Raw genomic sequence first — 20,683 nt, 5'->3', positions numbered from 1 at the left:
AACAAGTTTGTCTGGGGCATGTCTTCTGTACTATTTTACATGGAGTAACCAGGTTGTGTACAAGTACATCTTGGAATAGCAAACTACAAGAATTAGCTCACTGTGACCTTTGACTTGAACTTTGATCTTAACTTTTGAAACAAAAAGTTTGCCCATGTCATATCTTCTGTACTGTTGGAGTAACCAGCTTTGGTGTACAAGGACATCTTTGAATGACGGATTGCAAGAAGTAGGTCAGTCACTATATCACCACTATGACCTATGCTTCCTGACATAAGTGTAATGTTTTTTAAATATAGAAAACAGTACCGGTTGGAGACAATGAATTGCCCTGTACTTCTCTACCTTATTTAATGTTGCGGGGATACGGTTGAAGGGGTACATAAAATGAGTCAATAAGTACGGAGGATAGTATAGATGTGATTAGGTTGGACAGTACTATTTGACAATGATGAAGTTATAAGATAAGCATACATACCGAATACCCTCGCCACGTGGCGTATCATTGCACCGCTCTGTGCAGTTATCTTGCCATCGACCTCCAAGATAGGAAGTTTGCCCTGTGGTAGTGCTGTAATAGAAACATACAATGTACTTGATTAAGAAATATCTACAGTTCGAAATCACGAATGTTCATGTATTGCTCAACATGGAAACCAAGCCATGTCAACAATTACCTTTGTATAATAATCCACACTACAGGGAATCAATTGAACGGTTGACAATAAACAGCTATTAACTATTTTAAGAGACACATTATGGGATTGCTGTCTCTGTGACAATTCCTCAAAATTACTTCAAGTTGATACCGACAGACCTTAGCATATCATGCATTATTGTGTGTGTGAGATCAGTTTGTCCTCCTGATTTTCCGACAGACCGTAGAACAACATACATTGTTTTGGTCGCTTTATATTTTGGATAACCCCATACGTTACCGACAACCCACAGTACAGATACAATAAACTATTACTTAAACTATAGCAATATTGTGTAAAGGACGTCACCTCAGGTTTACTTACTAGTTTATTGACAGATCATAGGGTATCACACAATATAGCGTAACTGTTTGACGTAACTATACAATATTCTCATCAACTCAGTATTATATACAAAATGACTAAAGACACATACTGATAATATAAAATTACCAGAAAACCACATCTTGAATGATACTTAGACGTTATCTCTTATCAGTGGAAACCGGTCTGAATCGGTTTTTCGAGGGTGTATTTTGTGAAAAGCCATTCCTAAGTTGGTTTCCTAGCCGCCCATTGATCTGAATCCAGTCTGTTATCCTCAAATTCCTGTTCTGCAACAGTCAATGCCAATCTTGTCAACTCGGCTCTTCCCCTACCATTGAAATACGTTACTTTGTAGGAGGTCATGTTGCAAATTGTTCGTCTCTCCGACTTGGTAGTACAATGTAGTAACGTGAAAAATGATGTCTTGACGTCTGTGTTGTGCAGTGCCTTCTCATATGCGGCAAATGATGTACACACACGTAGCTCTGGGTAGTTTCTAGACCGGAACGCTTGATTTTAATAACAAAGAACTGTGGAATGAATGGGTGTTGGTGTAAGTGCACCATGATATGTAAGCTTGCAATATGCAACGACGGGCCATCACCAATTTCTATTTTAAAACTTTGAATTCGAATGATATATGTCAAATGTCAATATAATTAATGCAGAGCTCATCACCTAAACCACCAAAACAATTCATGTACAATATGCTTGTCATTGATTAATTGACTGGTCAGGCAGTGTAAATCTTGTATGTATATATTTCTTATCTTTCTAATTACATGATTAAAACATATTTTTCATTTGTACATAACGTTTTGATGTAGTTATAGCTGTTACAATAATACAAAAGCACGATAGAAAGGGATTTGATGTAAAAAAATAATAGCTAATTAAACTCATCTGCCTTATGGGTATCTAATGTTGTACTTGGCAGCTTTGATGTTTAAATCTTGTATCTATATGTACTTAAAGGAAACACCATATCTCCAATATAATCCTTATCTGAGCAGGTGTGTAACGGGCACCTCTCCTGTCCTTTTTGTGTAAACAACCATTATTCGATCGACCGTACTAGAAGCATCGTTACTGTTTTTCACCTTTTCTATCCTGGGGATTTTCCACTGCTTGCGTATAAAAAGACAGGCGTGTACACACAGGCATATACCTTTTATAGATATAAGGTGAAAAATGAGCCTCATATGGAAATGGTCTCCTTGTTTACAATCCGGGGAAGATTACATTTAGATACTGAACCTGTTAAACAGGTAGTATATTACATGCTTCAGCATATTACAAAGTTGTTGCGTCAAAATAACAATAGTTACATTGTGTACATTAAAAGAGCATTGCCACAACACATGAACATGACAAATGGATCAGTAACTGAATTAGCTTCCCTAGTGTGTGAGCTTATCAGATGGTGCGTATAAATATCGTGCGGTACGGAAATGTTATTTGTTCTGTAGCATAAAGGGCTATCAGATGTTTTAAACAAATGTCATTGCAATACTTCAAGGTCACATATATAACATGTGGAAAAATATTTCAACAAATATGTTCTATGGAACTTGGAGGTCTTGATTTAAATTTCACTTGCTATGGTGAATGACTATCATGTCTATAATACAGGGTAATACAGTGTTGATGTTTTTAAACTACCGATTTTACCATTGTGTTTAGAAACCTGTTTTTAGGTCTGTTCGGTGCTGGGAGTTATAAGAAGTATTTAATGAATTACCTGAACCTATTTGAAGCTTACTGGCTGCAAATGTATTAAAATTTTTCAGTTTTTTTCTCTCCACAAAACTGTGAGGTATATAGGAACGCGTTTAGTCTGTAACATGATATGGAGAAGGCTGTCATTTTTGCTCAAATAAATGACTTCGCTCAAAGTAACAGAAGTCTATCATGGGTATTCGAATGAAACGGTGGTCAATTGTGTAAAAAAAAATCCAGCTAAATTCCCCCAATGAACAACCCTGTAGGTGAATTAAGTTATACACGAGAGTGTAGTGGAACATGATGGTCCGGTAAATCTTACTAACGAGGTCACACATTACGCTTTGAGAGTTTGAAGTGTTACCGAGAAGTAGGGAGATCTACCTTTGTTGTCTGATTAAAAAAATGTCTATAAGCCATTAGGTTAGGCTTATAACACAGTGTGAATATAACTAACTTAGTCACTACTCATATTTGATAGACAAGGACACGAGCAAAGCGGTTTAAAATAGAGGGAACCCCCTACCACAGGGACCCGAAATTTTGTTACAACTACATATGTATATTTGGACCACAACTGATGTGTTAAGAGTACTATTATACTCTCGGTCAAAATGTCACCCTACTGATGACAGATGTCGAAAAATTGACTAACCTTACTTCATCGTATCAAAACCTATATTTCTAGTTGATGTACAATTGGTGCTTGTTACCGTTAGATTTATTGATAATTTTTCGTTTAGAAACCTCATATATGAACAAACGATGCATTCTCCTTCCAGTTACACCATCTCGACATCACGCACCATTTCGATCTCTCAAACTTGTTCGTAGTCATAGAACCTCTTTCTCCATAAACCCAGTATAGTTTTATGAATATATTAATGAACTTCCCGACACAGTGAGATCGGATAAAACCTTCCTCAGTTTAGGTCTTAATATAGCTGTAACAAAATCTTAGGTCCCTATTCCTCTTACGTCTTCTGTAATGCAGATGAATAAGTCACCAAAGAACAATGCCCTTTTGACCTAGACTGTAGATTTGCCAGACACTGAAGCTCCATTGTTGTAAAATAAGGACATGATGATGATTACCAATGGTTTCTAGTACGTACATGTATATGTCATTGATAATGTCTTTTATCATTTATTTGAAAGTCACAAATGAAGAAGTCCTGAGCTTACTAATTTGATGTCATATTCTGTACATGTATCCACCAGACACCTTGATATCAGTCCAAAGGTAAAGGTCTGAGGGCTGTTATCGTAACGATGTGTGATGCTAGGTACCATATCAAAATAATGAAAAAATAATCTTTTAATCAAACACTTATAAATCCAGAGAGGTTTTAATTGAGAAATTAGACAAATTGTTATCTTGTGGAATCTTGTGCGAGGAAATAAATATCTTCGGTAATCATCAAATCAAAAACGTCCAATACGGAAAAAGGGGAATAACTCTTTCTCGTCTGGGCTGATATGTCAGAAAGGAGAATATTGATTGATTGATTGATTGATTGATTGATAGGTTTTACGTCCGCTTCACTACCGCGTATTTCGGTTATCCAGCAGACGAAGAACAGAAAGGAAAATGAGTAGAAGGGATAAAGTATGGAGTAAAAGAGTAGAGGAGGGGGATAGGTTAGAGAAGGGACCGTCTATCTATGTATATTAACTGTATAAGTCTAGTTTTTGTAAGACGGCTCTTATGCCTAATAATGCCTTAACCTAACACTCATGGTACAGCATCACCAAGTCAGGACCGGAAGTGAGGTACTGTGCTACCTCCAGCCACACTAGCCCCTGCCTATTCTATGAATTTGGCTTGTATATAAAGTTTGGAAGTCCATCTAAATGTCTTAATAAAGAGACCCTAGTTCTAACGGCCTAAAATTTTGGATACAGTTTTCACTATCCTCTGTGTAGGCGTTTACGCGCGTACTCTTTTTCGAAAAACCCAGAGGGATATTTTCCGTGCGTGATTGGACAGTTCTCACACGGGTCACCATTTGTAATCCCATCCGACGGACTGTATATTAGTGGTTAGTGTCATGCATGTGCTGAGCTGTTTTTTTGTTGTCCGTTCCATGTCCCCCCTCCTCATCATTCGTCACTGAGAATAAACACGACTGTACTTGTATCAATGTCATCTTTCTTATAAACCTCGAATTGTCTTTCAGTTATTTCTGCTCATCGTTCCGACATTTATGATTTTTAGTGAATAGTGTGATTATTAGTATGGGTAAAGAGGAAAAACGGGGAGGTTGTGTGGAGGGGGGAGGGGTGGGGGTGGGGGTTGGGGGAGATTAGTGTTATAGTTGGGTTATAACTTGGATGGGGGCTGGAGGGGATGGAGATTGAAAGATGCGCTGGGTGTCAAGAGATGTGTAGAAGGATTTATGGGTTATATTAAATTGGGGATGGTTTGTGGGAGGGGGGATGGGTTGTTGGTTGGTTAGTTTGTGTGAGGATATGCTAGTGGTTGTTGTGTTTACTTGCTTTGGTTATTTCTTTCCTTGTGGGGTTTCTATTTGTTTATTTTAGAATTGGGTGCCGGGTGAAACTCTTTTTTAAAAGGCTATGTTGACCAGGTGTTGGTGTTTTTTATTGTGGTTTGTAGATTTTGTTATTTTAATCATGTATACACATATATATAGTATTTTACTCTATTAGAAATAAGGTTGCTGTGGGGTGACAGACTCGTCCTTTTTATAAACGAAACTACCCGCACGTGGTCAGAACACATACGTTGCAGCTTTCTTACATCAACCGGAAGTGAAATGTTTTAGGTTTATGTGAATTTGATAAATGTTTATTAGTTTTTGTAAGATTAACTTAATTTGTTTATTATTTTGATTGATTGGATTGATTGGATGTTGTTGTTATTACACCATTCGCTATGTTAGATAAACAGATATTGATTATAAGTTCATTATTCGTTTATCCCGTTATTCCTACCTAACTAATAGGTCCATATAACACCATTGGTCTCCCTCCTTTACCCGCGCTAACCTTGTAGGGTTTGACGCCGAATGAGCGAGAGGACCTATTTGAAAGGAGAATATAAGTCTAGACATTTATATAGCATATTACTTATATTGGAAAAGTATGGCCGTCTCATACCAATTGAACCAACACTTATTCTAACTAGTATGTTAACACTTTCATATTGTATGTTATATTTAAGGATTAAACTTCATTTGTCAGCGTATACGGTGGTATGAACGCAGTTAGCAACGCCGTCAAAATGAAGGTCAATCCTTATTTTAACATCCCAAAAGTGTTAAAATGGTAAAATTATATGCAGGAAAACAGTCGAAGCGGATTGCTACGATGGTAACTACGGTAGCTGTGGTTGCTCGCATAACATAGTCCTAGTTAATCAACATCGATATATGAGGTAATTTAGAAAAATGAACAACACTATTTTTCTTCCTTTCATAGCTTTTGAATATTAAATTAAGTAACGCAAGATTTGAATTCATTGACACCGATCGTCATATACGCGCATTGACACATTGCTCATGGACTGACACGGCCGAATGTTTCAGGACGAAGCCGCCATTGTTTACGTTACCGTCAAAGATGTTTGAATGTGCATCCATGGCATTTTGTCAGCATCCTTTTGTTGTAGAGTTAGACATAATGGATACTCAATTTGTTCCATCTATCTAGATGGTGAAGGAACCAAACAATGGTTGTCCTCGGGCTGTTATCTCGCTGAAGCCCGAACGGCGCCATATTTGAAACAAGTATCAATTCGCCGAGCATTTTTGTTTCACTGTGTATACGCTTATTTATACGCAATCAGACTTTACTAAGCTGAGGAGGAAGACATGTAAATATTTCACAATAAACTTAAGTCAAAACTCGATTATTCGAGCACACTTAGTATCTAAATTGACTAAAATTCAAATACAAAATGATGACCTCATGATGACCTCAAATTTAATTTCAAGTTGTGAATGTTTTTTTCAATTTTAGAGAACTTGTCATAGATTTTAATTGAATTGTTTAAAATGATTGAAATCTTAAAACCTTTACTAATACATCAGAATAGCATACAAATGGTAATGCTTTTATTTTTCTGTAACATAAATTATGTTGAGATTTTAAGTAAAATTTACGGCGATATAGATCAGCATGCCACCGAGGGGATATCCGTTATCAATATTGCCTTCATCATGTGTGACACATCGCTGTCAACATCTGTCATTACACAAAAGGACAGCTGTTGAATAGTTTGAAGAATATATAGATTGTATAGCCATACATGTATTAGTTTTACAAGCCAAACATTCAATGCATTCATAAAAAAACTTAGCGTATCACATTAACGTAGAGGTCAATAATTTCGTTTATTAAAGGATTAGAAAAGATAATAGATTGTCTATTAATGTATAGACCGAAAACTGAAGCGCACTCTAAATAAAAGTAGAGGGAAATAGATGGGACAACTGCCCCTCACCCCCTCCGGCCCCTCCCAAAACCGCGGGAAAACATTTCCCTCCGGCCCTCTCCCAAAACCGCGGGAAAACATTTCCCTCCGGCCCCTCCCAAAACCGCGGGAAAACATTTCCCTCCGGCCCTTCCGAAAACCTAACACAAGCACACCGACATTCAAATACAATAAAAATTATCAATCATACCATTCGATCAAAACCCAAAACGTACGGCAGCGTTTCCGGTGGCGATTTAAATGTCCGGGTAAGTGGATTATTCAATGTCCAGTTTATTTCCAACTCATCCGTCTATTATTAGACATTTTACCGCGTAGGGGAGTCAAAAGCATTTCAAGAATTTTGTAACAGTTTAGTACTATTGGAAAAGGTCGATATATTGTCAGCTTTATATGACTATGAAAACTAGTAATAGTAATTGATTCAGTCTTCGGCCACTGGGCCACGCGTATGATTTATAGATAGGATTCGTTCATAGTGTAAATGTACGAACATTTTATATTTAGATGCTGACGAAACATATTGAACGTATTGAAAGTTGATAGTCGAACAAGAAGTTTGTTAATTTCATTCAAAGTAATAAAGATGTCATGGTGGACGGAAAGGTTTGGGAGAATGATGTGGTTTTTGTATATGATTAATTTGAAATGAATGTTTCTTACGGAGAGGTTTGGGAGAATAACGTTGTTTTTGTATGTGGTTTCTTTGAAATAAGTGTTTCTTACGAATAGGTATGGGAGAATGATGTTGTTTTTGTATGTGGTTAATTTGAAATGAATGTTTCTTACGGAAAGGTTTTGGAGAATGATGTGGTTTTTGTATGTGGTTAATTTGAAATGATTGTTTCTTACGGAAAGGTTTGGTAGAATGATGTTGTTTTTGTATGTGGTTAATTTGAAATGAGTGTTTCTTACGGATAGGTTTGTGAGAATGATGTTGTTTTTGTATGTGGTTAATTTGAAATGATTGTTTCTTACGGATAGGTTTGTGTGTATGATGTGGTTTTTGGATGTGGTTAATTTGAAATGATTGTTTCTTACGGATAGGTTTGTGTGTATGATGTGGTTTTTGGATGTGGTTAATTTGAAATGATTGTTTCTTACGGAAAGGTTTGTGTGTATGATGTGGTTTTTGTATGTGGCTAATTTGAAATGATTGTTTCTTAAGGATAGGTTTGTGCGTATGATGTGGTTTTTGTAGATTTGGGACCATGATTAGCGGCATTTAATAATCCTCTGATCTCTAGGTAGAAATAAACTGGACATTTAATATTTCCTCTTATCTCTGACTAGGGTCTTCAAATAGTTTAACGGGCTTTCTTATTTGGCGCGGTTTTCAAAACGGCAGGGAAAGCACCCGGCGATCTCAAGGGTTCCAGGGAAATAGACTGGACATTTAATAACCCTCTTACCCGGACATTTAAATCGCCACCTGAAACGTTTGTCGTACGTTTTTTAGTTTTGGGGTGGGGTGGCGGGAATTTTTTTTCCGCGGTTTTGGGAGGGGCGGGAGGGAAATGTTTTCCCGCGGTTTTGGGAGGGGCCGGAGGGGGGACGGGGCAGTTGTCCCATCTCTTTCCCTCTACTAATAAACCGCGAAGTTCCAATGTCAAAAGACGTGAATACCGATGATTATACAGGTGTAACCTGTGATTACACATTTGTAAAACAAAGTATTACTTTGTGTATGACGTTATCAATTATTTTTTCTCTGTAAACACAAACCAATGAAAGAGCGGGTTAAAATCAATGCGTATATTCTATTAAGCAAGAGGACATACCTATTGCATGCGTATGCTCTTAACAAAGAACTGTAAACAGTACAAGGAGGCATGTCATGATCAATTGTCTTATGAAAATAATGTATGACAAATGTGTAATTTTATCTGTGTGACTTCTCTTTCTCCTACAACTACCTTAGGTTTTTCTCACTTCCAACTCATTGGATAAACCTGCTAGGAGTTGTTAACCCTTTTTGGGTACCGCTGGGTAACATCCCGAACGTTATTTCATTGGTCAATCTTTTCATTATGACGTCAAGTAACAAGGGTTTGCGACGACATCTTCCATCGTGACGTCATATTTTTTTTTATCTTTTTTTATTTTTTATTATATTTTCAAAATTTTATGACATAAACATATATATAAATATACATACAATGTACATGAGCGTCTAGAATCGCCTTTAAATAATGTATATACTGTTCAAAATATTCTATCAAGTGTCAGTATTCGTCTTACATTATATATTAACAAATAGGTAAAGATTCACATTCTGAATTAAAAAATAAACTTCCGGATATTCTTGTCCGTACTCTATTCTAATTAAAATTGTATTATAATCCAGTGTCTGATTTCCGGTTAGAGTCACGATGGTGAACAGACTTCGATTCGCACAAACGTTATTATATGGTAAATATTAGTATATGAAATGCTTCGTATGGTATAACATCATCCAATTCAGCGAATTAAAGTGCCATGTTAGCGTTATAGTTCTAGAGTATGTGTTGATAATAGTCAGGGTATAATCTATTANAAACAACCCCAGGCTTCAATATGTCTAGGTGCTAGTTAATATACCTTGCAATAATTTATAGTTCTGAATTAGTATACGTGTAGATTTTGTATCTCTTATTGAGTTTGATTTTGTAAATACTTTTAAGTTTTCTAATAATACATGTTTAAACATTTTAAATGTAGAAAGTGGTGTCTGTCTCTTGTTTTGATATTTTATTATATTTCTTGTTTTCCAGATAACCCATTTCATTGTATAGACAACAGTGTTTGTTATTGCTGTGTTTGTATCTGAACATTCTCCTAGCAATATTATTTCTTTGTTCAAAGTAATCAATAGTCCAGGTATTTTATTTATAACATTATTTTGTATGAGTTCTACCGCTTGAGTAACAGAGTTATAATGCAAAAATAGGTGGCTCAATGTTTCTAATTCAATATGACACATATGACATATACCGTTGGATCGATTCATAACATGGAGTTTATATTCAGTATAAATTATTTTATGTACACATGTGACGTCATAGTTAATGGCGATTGTTTCCCGAATCGGAAACGGGAAGATTATATTACGATGAGAAACATGGTTTTTTAGACATGATATCTGAACGAAGAAAAAAGTCCCTAATTTGTTTATCTAACTCTCGTAAGTCAATTTTCAAATTGCAAATAATATTCGGTTAACCTCGTGTCTTTATATAATTTGAAAATGAACCAACTCGACAGAGATAAACATGATAACCAACCATCAATCGTTTGGGACCACTATATTTATGCCGTCAAATCCACCGTATTATCCAGTTAAAATTATGTAGTCATACAGTATTATAAGAAAACTTCTGGGGATAAATATGCATCTGATCAAATATCTCGTTCAAAAGCTTAATAAGGTAAAAATATATCACCAAAACAGTGCTATATTGAACATGCATATAAAAAGATACAACAACAAAGCATTCAAAGAAAGCAGTCAGACTGTATTCACAGAAGAAAAATCAGCCAATGGTAATCACAAACTAATTGTATTCACAGAAAACTTATACATTTTGTTCTCAAAAGTCAAATACTTTTTTCACAGAACGAACAGTGTATATATTCAAAGAACCAAACACACTGCATTCAAAGAAACAATTACATTGTGATGATGGGAATCATACTTTTAGTCAAGGAAATAACCAGATGTCAGTTTGAAAACATTTGAAAATCATTCTATTACAATAACTTTCCATTTATAAATCTATTATTTATATCTGTATCCGAAAAATGACCTAAACATGGCCTTTACATAGAGAATTCTCTTCCATTCTTGAAGAATGAACAAAAACTCCAATTCACGAGAGGGCTGAATATTATCGTTCCTTCATTTTTTTGTGAGTTTTAACAAAAGTGTATATGGGAGCTACAAGCTTTCAGCTTTCCCTACACTCTGTTGTCCTCGCGAGGAGGTCTTGCATCCTCAATGTACTTGTCAAATTATTTCATCTTAAATCTTTCATTCTATTATTTTTCGATACCTTATCTTTCACTTCAATGATGCACCCTACTTCTTTCATTCCCATTTCCGGTCGTTCAGCGGCCGAGCGGTTGATATTTTGATATTTTAGCAAGTGCATAACTGTTATTCATCAATAAACATAGAATATATTCGTCAGTATTAAAGTCCATCCTCAAGCAAACAAGGCTATAAATAAAGGAGTGAGGCTGTATTGAGACGACACAAAAATAAGGAAATGATAGGGTTGTTATGACGTCAAAATGGACAATGCGCATTGTCTCGGGTAGCCGTGTTTTTGTTCTCTTTTTTCGTTTCTGGAATAGTATTTTCACATTTTCAGTTTCACAAAACAACTCAATAAATTAAACAGCGCTAACATATTAACTGTGTGATATTTTGGTATCTCTGATCTCAAAATTGTTTTGAAAATTATATTGACGAAGAAACACATTTCATTAACAGAAGTATGGACATACTTGTCTTGAAGAAATAACATTTCTTTTGAAAGGGTAGTCTGAGAGTCTTTAAGTTCTAGATACCCTAACTTTAAAACTACTTCTGAAAGCCACGTGTTTTATTTACTCCTTCCTCAATAGACATTGAGATATTGATTTAAAATAAACATATGAATGCTCCACACAACGGTAATCATGGGGGTCACTAACCTTAAGGGTGAGATGAGACCTATTATAAAAAATGTGGTAAATGTGAGTGAAACCAAGCGTGGAATTTGACCTTAATGTGTTTTTACTATAGGTTAGGACATATTCTAGCTTTTCTTCCACTAACAATACAGTACACCACCCCTTAAACGCGCAAGCGCACGGACAGTTTAATAAGACAGTCTGAATCAGAAATCGTCCTATAGCTTTTCCTATGCTGAGAGGAAACATGCCGGAATATCGTGTGATCTATTTTGATGCCCGCGGAAGGGCAGAACCCATCAGGTTATCACTTGCTGCTGCTGGACAGGTGTTTGAGGATAAAAGAGTCCAAAGCGAGGAATGGGAAAAAATGAAGTCAGGTAAAAGATGAACAATTTGATAAATAACTCTCCTGCTACCTGCTTCCGATTTAGCTACCGTTTTAGTTTGATATTAGCAATAATGTTTTATATTTGTCCGATTGTTATACCAGTCTGTTTACAAAGATAATAGTATAACAAGTTAGTTTATGGAAAGAAATGAATAGTTCATGTCGTTTTATTTATGTGTTGGTCAGAGATGTAAAACTACTATTTAAGCCGTGAAATGTAAAACTGGGGCAACACCCATACACTGATGTAGGTCAACAGAATTGCGAAATAAGCTCATTACGTAGTAGGAATTCTGTAGGAATTTAAAGATGATTTCCTTGCAGAGAAAGGGGGGGGGGTCATTTAACAGTAACCTTCATTCCCTCGTATTCCCCCCTTTCCTGTCTAGGGACGTTTGATTATGAACTCTTAATACAGAACATGATGGAAAGTCTGGCAGTATTTGAAACAAAATTATAAAAAGAAACAATGTAAAGGTTTATCTCGATACATAATTGTTTTATAGTGATATTTTCAAAAAATCAAACCTTAACGGCCACACTAATCTCTTTAACTAGTGGCACGGTTTATAATTGTTCTTAATTTGAAATTAAATAGTGCTCCTCGGATGTTTGGAATTCATTTGGCTAATGGGTTTATTGATCTTCTGTTTCAACTGGTTTAAACCAATTTGAGTGTCCAGTTGTTTGGTCTATAGATTCACCGATGAGGTCTAGACGGATGAAACAGCTGTAGAGTGCAGTGAAATTTAGTTTGGTAAACGGTTTATCTTTCAAACTTTTTGTAGGTGCAACTACAGTGATATAGCAGTACAAGCTATACCTAATGTAATATAATATGGAATTAATTAGATACTACTACTTTATTCTACGTTTGAAATAACTAATTTACCTGTTATATACCTATTGAATGAAGTTGGCCCTGGGCAGCTTAGATGGGTGTATATTTTCTTCTTCTGTTGGGGGGAATACATCCAATATCACCAAATATTTATGCTAAACAGTTTACCTTACATGAATACCAGTAACGCATTGTCTAATACTTGATATTATTCACTGAAGATAATAGTCTAGTAATTATCTCAAATTAAATATACCTAGTGAAAGGGTTACTATATCTCAAGAATACTGAACAAGTCTGTTTACATCAAGGAGTTACTTCCCCTTATCCCATTCATCATATCAATGTATAAATATATGTCTGTGTTTCTTACCACCGGTTGTCACCTTCAGGAGAGGACTTATATAGGCTATGCCTGCTGTCTGATTCTATTGACTATTGCTTATATTGTCAATAAAATTTGTTGAAATTGAAATTGAATCATATGCGTTTGTGTTACGGTAATCTAGCACGATACTTTGCTTATAGACTTCTTAGTCCCCGATGTTTGCCGTTATCTTGATAGCTATCTATCACGATACTTTGCTTATAGACTTCTTAGTCCCCGATGTTTGCCGTTACCTTGATGGCTATCTATCACGATACTTTGCTTTTAGACTTCTTAGTCCCCGATGTTTGCCGTTATCTTGATGGCTATCTATCACGATACTTTGCTTTTAGACTTCTTAGTCCCCGATGTTTGCCGTTACCTTGATGGCTATCTATCACGATACTTTGCTTTTAGACTTCTTAGTCCCCGATGTTTGCCGTTACCTTGATGGCTATCTATCACGATACTTTGCTTTTAGACTTCTTAGTCCCCGATGTTTGCCGTTACCTTGATGGCTATCTATCACGATACTTTGCTTTTAGACTTCTTAGTCCCCGATGTTTGCCGTTACCTTGATGGCTATCTATCACGATACTTTGCTTTTAGACTTCTTAGTCCCCGATGTTTGCCGTTACCTTGATGGCTATCTATCACGATACTTTGCTTTTAGACTTCTTAGTCCCCGATGTTTGCCGTTACCTTGATGGCTATCTATCACGATACTTTGCTTTTAGACTTCTTAGTCCCCGATGTTTGCCGTTACCTTGATGGCTATCTATCACGATACTTTGCTTTTAGACTTCTTAGTCCCCGATGTTTGCCGTTACCTTGATGGCTATCTATCACGATACTTTGCTTTTAGACTTCTTAGTCCCCGATGTTTGCCGTTACCTTGATGGCTATCTATCACGATACTTTGCTTTTAGACTTCTTAGTCCCCGATGTTTGCCGTTACCTTGATGGCTATCTATCACGATACTTTGCTTTTAGACTTCTTAGTCCCCGATGTTTGCCGTTACCTTGATGGCTATCTATCACGATACTTTGCTTTTAGACTTCTTAGTCCCCGATGTTTGCCGTTACCTTGATGGCTATCTATCACGATACTTTGCTTTTAGACTTCTTAGTCCCCGATGTTTGCCGTTACCTTGATGGCTATCTATCACGATACTTTGCTTTTAGACTTCTTAGTCCCCGATGTTTGCCGTTACCTTGATGGCTATCTATCACGATACTTTGCTTTTAGACTTCTTAGTCCCCGATGTTTGCCGTTACCTTGATGGCTATCTATCACGATACTTTGCTTTTAGACTTCTTAGTCCCCGATGTTTGCCGTTACCTTGATGGCTATCTATCACGATACTTTGCTTTTAGACTTCTTAGTCCCCGATGTTTGCCGTTACCTTGATGGCTATCTATCACGATACTTTGCTTTTAGACTTCTTAGTCCCCGATGTTTGCCGTTACCTTGATGGCTATCTATCACGATACTTTGCTTTTAGACTTCTTAGTCCCCGATGTTTGCCGTTACCTTGATGGCTATCTATCACGATACTTTGCTTTTAGACTTCTTAGTCCCCGATGTTTGCCGTTACCTTGATGGCTATCTATCACGATACTTTGCTTTTAGACTTCTTAGTCCCCGATGTTTGCCGTTACCTTGATGGCTATCTATCACGATACTTTGCTTTTAGACTTCTTAGTCCCCGATGTTTGCCGTTATCTTGATGGCTATCTATCACGATACTTTGCTGTTAGACTTCTTAGTCCCCGATGTTTGCCGTTACCTTGATGGCTACAGTTATCTCCCGAATAGTGGCAAGGCTCATAATATACACGCTTCACTCATTATTAATTTGAAATTAACAGGTTCTCCTCTAATGTTTGAACTACATACAGTTTAGGGGTTTCATATACCCCCTTTATAATTCAACAACAATTTAGACCAATTTGCATGTCCAGCTTTTTGGCCCCTATCATAAACCGATGCGTCCTAGGAGGTTGAAACAGCTGGGTATGGTGCATCATTTTTACCATTTTTTTGTACATTTGGAATAAAAATATCCAGTTTAGAAACAAATAGCCCCGGTTCTTTTCGTCTTCAAGAAGGAGTATTATTAAAATCATGACCCTTATAAATGTTAAATGGAAAATTAGGCTGTAATATATATATATTTAATTATTATATTGACTCTTCACAAGCAACAAACAATCCATGATGACCTTAGAGTTTTACAAGTGAACAAACATATTCATAACTGTGCTAACAATAACTTCAAAGTGTTCCCTATTTACCAAATGCATTCATCTGATGTGATAAAGAGGGAAGTTAAGGAGTCGGAGTTAATGAAACTGTTGAAACCCAGTCTGAATAGTTCACATTAAATTCAACGTGTCATGCTTTAAGCAATTGCTGTGCTTTAAATATTATTGTTCATATTTTATTGTTGCCGTAAATGAAACAATTTGTATCTCCCGTATTTTTTATTGTTGGTAAGATCATGAAGTTATGCATTTGTCTAAGTAATGTAACGTCACAATTTAGCTTGTATTGTTGTTGACGTCATGGATTTATGTGTATGCCTTCTGTGACGTCATAATGACTTTGCATTATTGATGACGTCATACTTTCTTGTGTAAACAACTATGACCTCACAATACCTGTTTTCAAAATAAACAGTCTCCTGATGAACGGGGAATCAACCCGAGAAAGGCCTAGAGACGCTATCTCTGTCTTTTGTTCTATTTTTTATATTTAATTCCAACACAAGGACTTCTCAATGTTTTCTTTATATTTAATTATATATATAAAAACGAGGTTTATTTATTTCTGTTGTAAGATAACAAAGATAATAAAAATACCTCGAGGAATCTAGTTTAAAATAAATAAATAAATGAACGACTAAATAAATTATTGAATGGATATTTGGTTTGTTGCAAAATATGATTAATTTGTAAATAGTTTACACACATATGTATTGATTGTATAATTGTTATTTACCAAAGTATTAAATGTATGGATACACACAATCGAAGAATTAATACAATAACAATAATCAACGAGTCGATGACCACCACTCATATGAATTTTATCAAAACAGAACAAATATATGCAGGGATAAATTATTGAATAAACGGAAATATGCAAAACTGATTAATAAGCATAAACTGCTATACAAACAGCAACATTACATAACATAATTTTCCTTTATCCTCATTGGTTAGATCATAAATGTGTGGAAGGGATTGCAATGCATTGCATTGGAAGGTTGCAGAGCAAATGTAAATATAAAACATTAAACCTAACAGAAGGATAACACAGCCGTTGATTATTACTTATGATGTTTTTCACAGTTATGTTTGAGTTATCTCAACCGCTCTAAAGGGGTATTTTAATAATCATATCTGAACCTTTTTTTACATTTTACATACATAATATTGCTTCTGCGATCGTAAGATGCAAAAATGGCCAATATCGCCTTCAGCGTAAAGGGTAAACTATAAAGAGCCAACTAAAGGACGAATATTGCATTGGGCAAAACTTCCCTGCGTGCAATATTTTTTCCTATTATAGGATATTTTATCATTGAAGCCGATGTGGTATATATATTTATATATATATACGTCCGTTTTGAAACTACGAACAATAAGTTGTTTTCGTTCTATTCTATGTTTAATCAATCAATCAATCTATCAGCAAGAAATTTTGGTAAAATAACCAGCTGTTTTCTCCGTATTATTTTCAGAAATGCCGCAAGGTGCAGTGCCTATATTGTCTGTAGACGGACATATGATTGCACAAAGCACTGCCATCTTACGATATATTGCCAGAGAATATGGTAAGTATATATTGTTATTGCAAATAACTATAGTATGCCTTAGACATCTAAAACGTTGGTCTACAAACAATTGAATTATGTAAATTATTATTTTTAAGAGCGTCCTCTTTCGAACATGTTTATTATATCAGGCATAGGACGATATCAAATGACTTAACGAAGAAGTTGTTAAGGTGATAAAATGATTGTCTTTGTGTATTTTTTAATATGACAATTATATTAATTGTGTTTGCTATGGTTCTGTAGATATGTATGGTGAAGGTACCAAGAACATGACAATGGTGGATACAATCATATCTACATATGAAGACTTTTTTACCGAAATGATTAAACCTTACATGGAGCAGGACGAGGATAAGAAGGTACACATTATATACACTAGGATAATATATAAACAGCAACAAGTAGAAATGCCTCTCTTGTTGTCATACCTTGTTATATATTTATCAATGGACGTTTTACCTAACATTAGTAATAAAAAGTAGATACAGCCCCTTCAGTAACAGGCAATTGGTTATATAAATACAATTTTATAGTTTCAACTATGCTTATTTTGTTATGATAATTCAAATAAAAAAAATCGTTTTTGTTTATTTTTTACGCTTAACTCTGTCACCGTTGCTTGCTGTGTGTGTCAGATATTGACATCTGTATTTGTAAGATTAAGATATCGTTTTCTTCGATTTTGTCGTCTCTTTTGGTGTTTAAGCAAACTATTGTCTTTGAACTTTGTTTTGCTCTTTTTGCAAATATTGTCGTGTTCGTGTGCTATTTATGCAAAATATTGTCCTTGCCGTTTATATAAATATTGTCATCTTCGTTTGCAAGTCATATGCTTATATTGTATTTTGTGTTTACTATAATATTGTTATTCTTAGTTTGCTGTGTATTTTAAACATTGTCATCTCTTTTTGTGTTTAAGCAAATATTGTTCCTGTTTTCCAATAGTATTAGATATTATTGTGTGTTTGTATGGTTACTTGTGCTAGATATTGTTCCCCTTTTACCTGTGTAATATATCGTCCATAATTGCCGGTTTCTCATTCATACTTCTAACACAAATCAGCACGTATCTTTTGCGTTATCTTTATCACAGAAAGAACTTAGAAAGGCGTTTGGGGAGAAGGTTGTTCCTAAATTTGTGAAAATTATGAGCAAAACATTGAGCGACAACAAAGAGAACAGCGGCTGGTTAGTCGGATCCAAGGTAAGGCCTTAGATAGTTTATTCTTTCTCCGTTTAGTTGCATTAATTGATAATAGTAATCAGAATTCCTTTTAAATGTGATTTGCCCCATATTACGGTGCGAGTTCATATTCATTTCGTGTGGTTATACCTATTGTGGCATATTCCTGCCATTATTGCTTCTCATTAAAATATCTCACTATCATGATCATTACAATGCATCATGACAAGTCGATTAAGCGGGATAATAATGGCGTCGTGATTATCATGGTAGCAGTGTACAGTAGCGTACGATGACCATGGGTGATATTTTTATACAATGAATAACCCCTGTAATATAACATGTATCAACATTTAAAAAAAAAGCAATAAAATTGGCATATACATGATGAAGTGGACTATGTGGGCTTCATAATTTAAAAAAAATCGAATTTGGTTTGAGACTAGTTTTGGGCATTTACAAATCTGTGTCAACACAACAAAAGCTAGCTTTTCATTTTGTCTATTTTTGTACTCAGCACATGTGTAAATATAGTGAAATATCCACCGAAATGACCTATGCTTAAACGTGAGTAATTCTGGTACCGAGTAGGCGGTATTTAATTTCAGACGGGTTTTAAGAAAAAAAATACTGCTTGCGGGGGTCAAATTTTGGGATAAAAATGTTTTTTTTGCATATTTTGGTGTTTTTTGATGTGGCAACCATGGTTTTCACAAGTCCCAAATCTGGGGAAAACAGTTTTTGAAAAACAAATCAGTCTTCTAAACAAAATGAAATCAATATGTAGTTTATAAATATGTATATATATGTAGGTGTGTTGTGCAGGTTGAATTCACTATCCATGTTTATCCGAGACATGCCCTTTATTCTTAGGGTCAAGCCATTTCTACTGTACACTGCTACCCATGACTAAAATTAACTGATGACAGGAATATGTATGGAAACGTATCATGGTCACCTGTTGACAAGTTAATAAATAAAACTGATATTATGTACAACACCACTTGCCGAAATGTTTCTTACCATGGGAACTTCATAAATTGTGACTTGTTGAGCTTTTCCTCAACATGTCGAATTACATTCCCATAAGTATGCCAACATATATTTCAGTGCCTATTCGACTCCTGTTATTCATATGATTAGACTCTTACCCTCAAAGTGGCCTTACGTATTGGCGGTGTGTTGTATATCATAATTTGCCTTTATTTCTGTTCAAAATTACCAGATTTGTGATATTATTAATGTAAACAAACATATATACATGTGTATGTAGTAAGATACATACTGGCAGAAGATTAGTTGAATCACGTTTGTTCACTTCCCAAACAGCTGACGGTGGCCGACATTGTAGTATTCTGCATGTTTGCTGACGCTGAGAGTCTGTTTGACAAAACCGCAGCTGAGGCCTTCCTTGAGGATGCCAAACTGATAGCTCACAGTGAAAAAGTTGCTGCTAATTCTGCCATCAAAGCTTGGATCGCCAAACGGCCCAACAACGCGTTTTAGTCCAGGGTTGTACTCCACACAGGGATATTTATGCTCTTCTATGACTTATCAGTCTTTGTTTCTTTATTCTTTCATAAATTCGTTAAATAATATATGTTTATGTCATTAACAACAAATTATAACACATATATTATCAAATAAAATACATCTTCTATTAAAATACATTGCTGGAATTGCTGATGTTTGCCAATTAAATACCTATTGTTTAACATCACCACAAATAGGCAACTCTTGTGTCTCCCATATGATCTATCTATGTCAATATGTCACACAATATAACGACTGTCCTTCCATTAAAGTTTTAATTACATCCAATTTACTGAATACTTCTTTTGTCCTTTATACTATTTATTAAAACATCCGAGATAATGATATGTTATAAAGCGATACTCTCCTTGTGAATACAACTTTTTCAATAAATATATTTAGAGATATATATATATCTGTTTGGTTTCTTCGAGGGTAATAATAAACGGAGTTAATGTTCTTCAATCCAATCTGAGATTTGTGTTGTTTTTCTCTATCGAAATGTGACTTTAGTTTGTCATCTGCGAAGAAGCTTCGGCAAGGTCAGCACCATAGGTCCCCTCGATCAAACCACTAAACAGAGTTATAAGGCAGGGTCTGCCACCGTCATCTAAAACAGAAATATCACAACGTTATATGAAAAGGAATAGATACACGGTAG

At 35.4% G+C, this 20,683-nt stretch overlaps 1 protein-coding gene across 1 annotated transcript; it reads left to right on the top strand.

Annotated features, from left to right (window-relative positions):
* The first annotated feature begins 12,077 nt into the window (after positions 1 to 12,077).
* Positions 12,078 to 20,628, top strand: LOC110466280 (S-crystallin SL11-like). The gene is made up of 5 exons (XM_021522680.1): positions 12,078 to 12,242; positions 17,211 to 17,303; positions 17,550 to 17,665; positions 18,400 to 18,510; positions 19,819 to 20,628. Exons 1-5 carry the CDS (start codon positions 12,095 to 12,097, stop codon positions 19,993 to 19,995), a joined length of 645 nt encoding a protein of 214 aa, XP_021378355.1. The 5' UTR covers positions 12,078 to 12,094; the 3' UTR covers positions 19,996 to 20,628.
* Positions 20,629 to 20,683: the final 55 nt, after the last annotated feature.

The sequence above is a fragment of the Mizuhopecten yessoensis genome, unplaced genomic scaffold (genome assembly GCF_002113885.1).
Source record: "Mizuhopecten yessoensis strain PY_sf001 unplaced genomic scaffold, ASM211388v2 scaffold11127, whole genome shotgun sequence".
Classification (NCBI taxonomy): domain Eukaryota; kingdom Metazoa; phylum Mollusca; class Bivalvia; order Pectinida; family Pectinidae; genus Mizuhopecten; species Mizuhopecten yessoensis.
Note: the sequence above shows the minus strand (reverse complement) of the source record. Positions and strands in the feature narration are given on the sequence as shown.

Coding starts and splice junctions, on each gene's coding strand:
- LOC110466280 (XM_021522680.1), top strand. CDS start 12,095: ATGCTGAGAGGAAACATGCCGGAATATCGTGTGATCTATTTTGATGCC. Junction 17,666..18,399: donor AGCAGGACGAGGATAAGAAG/GTACACATTATA, acceptor TCTTTATCACAG/AAAGAACTTAGAAAGGCGTT. Junction 18,511..19,818: donor GCTGGTTAGTCGGATCCAAG/GTAAGGCCTTAG, acceptor CTTCCCAAACAG/CTGACGGTGGCCGACATTGT.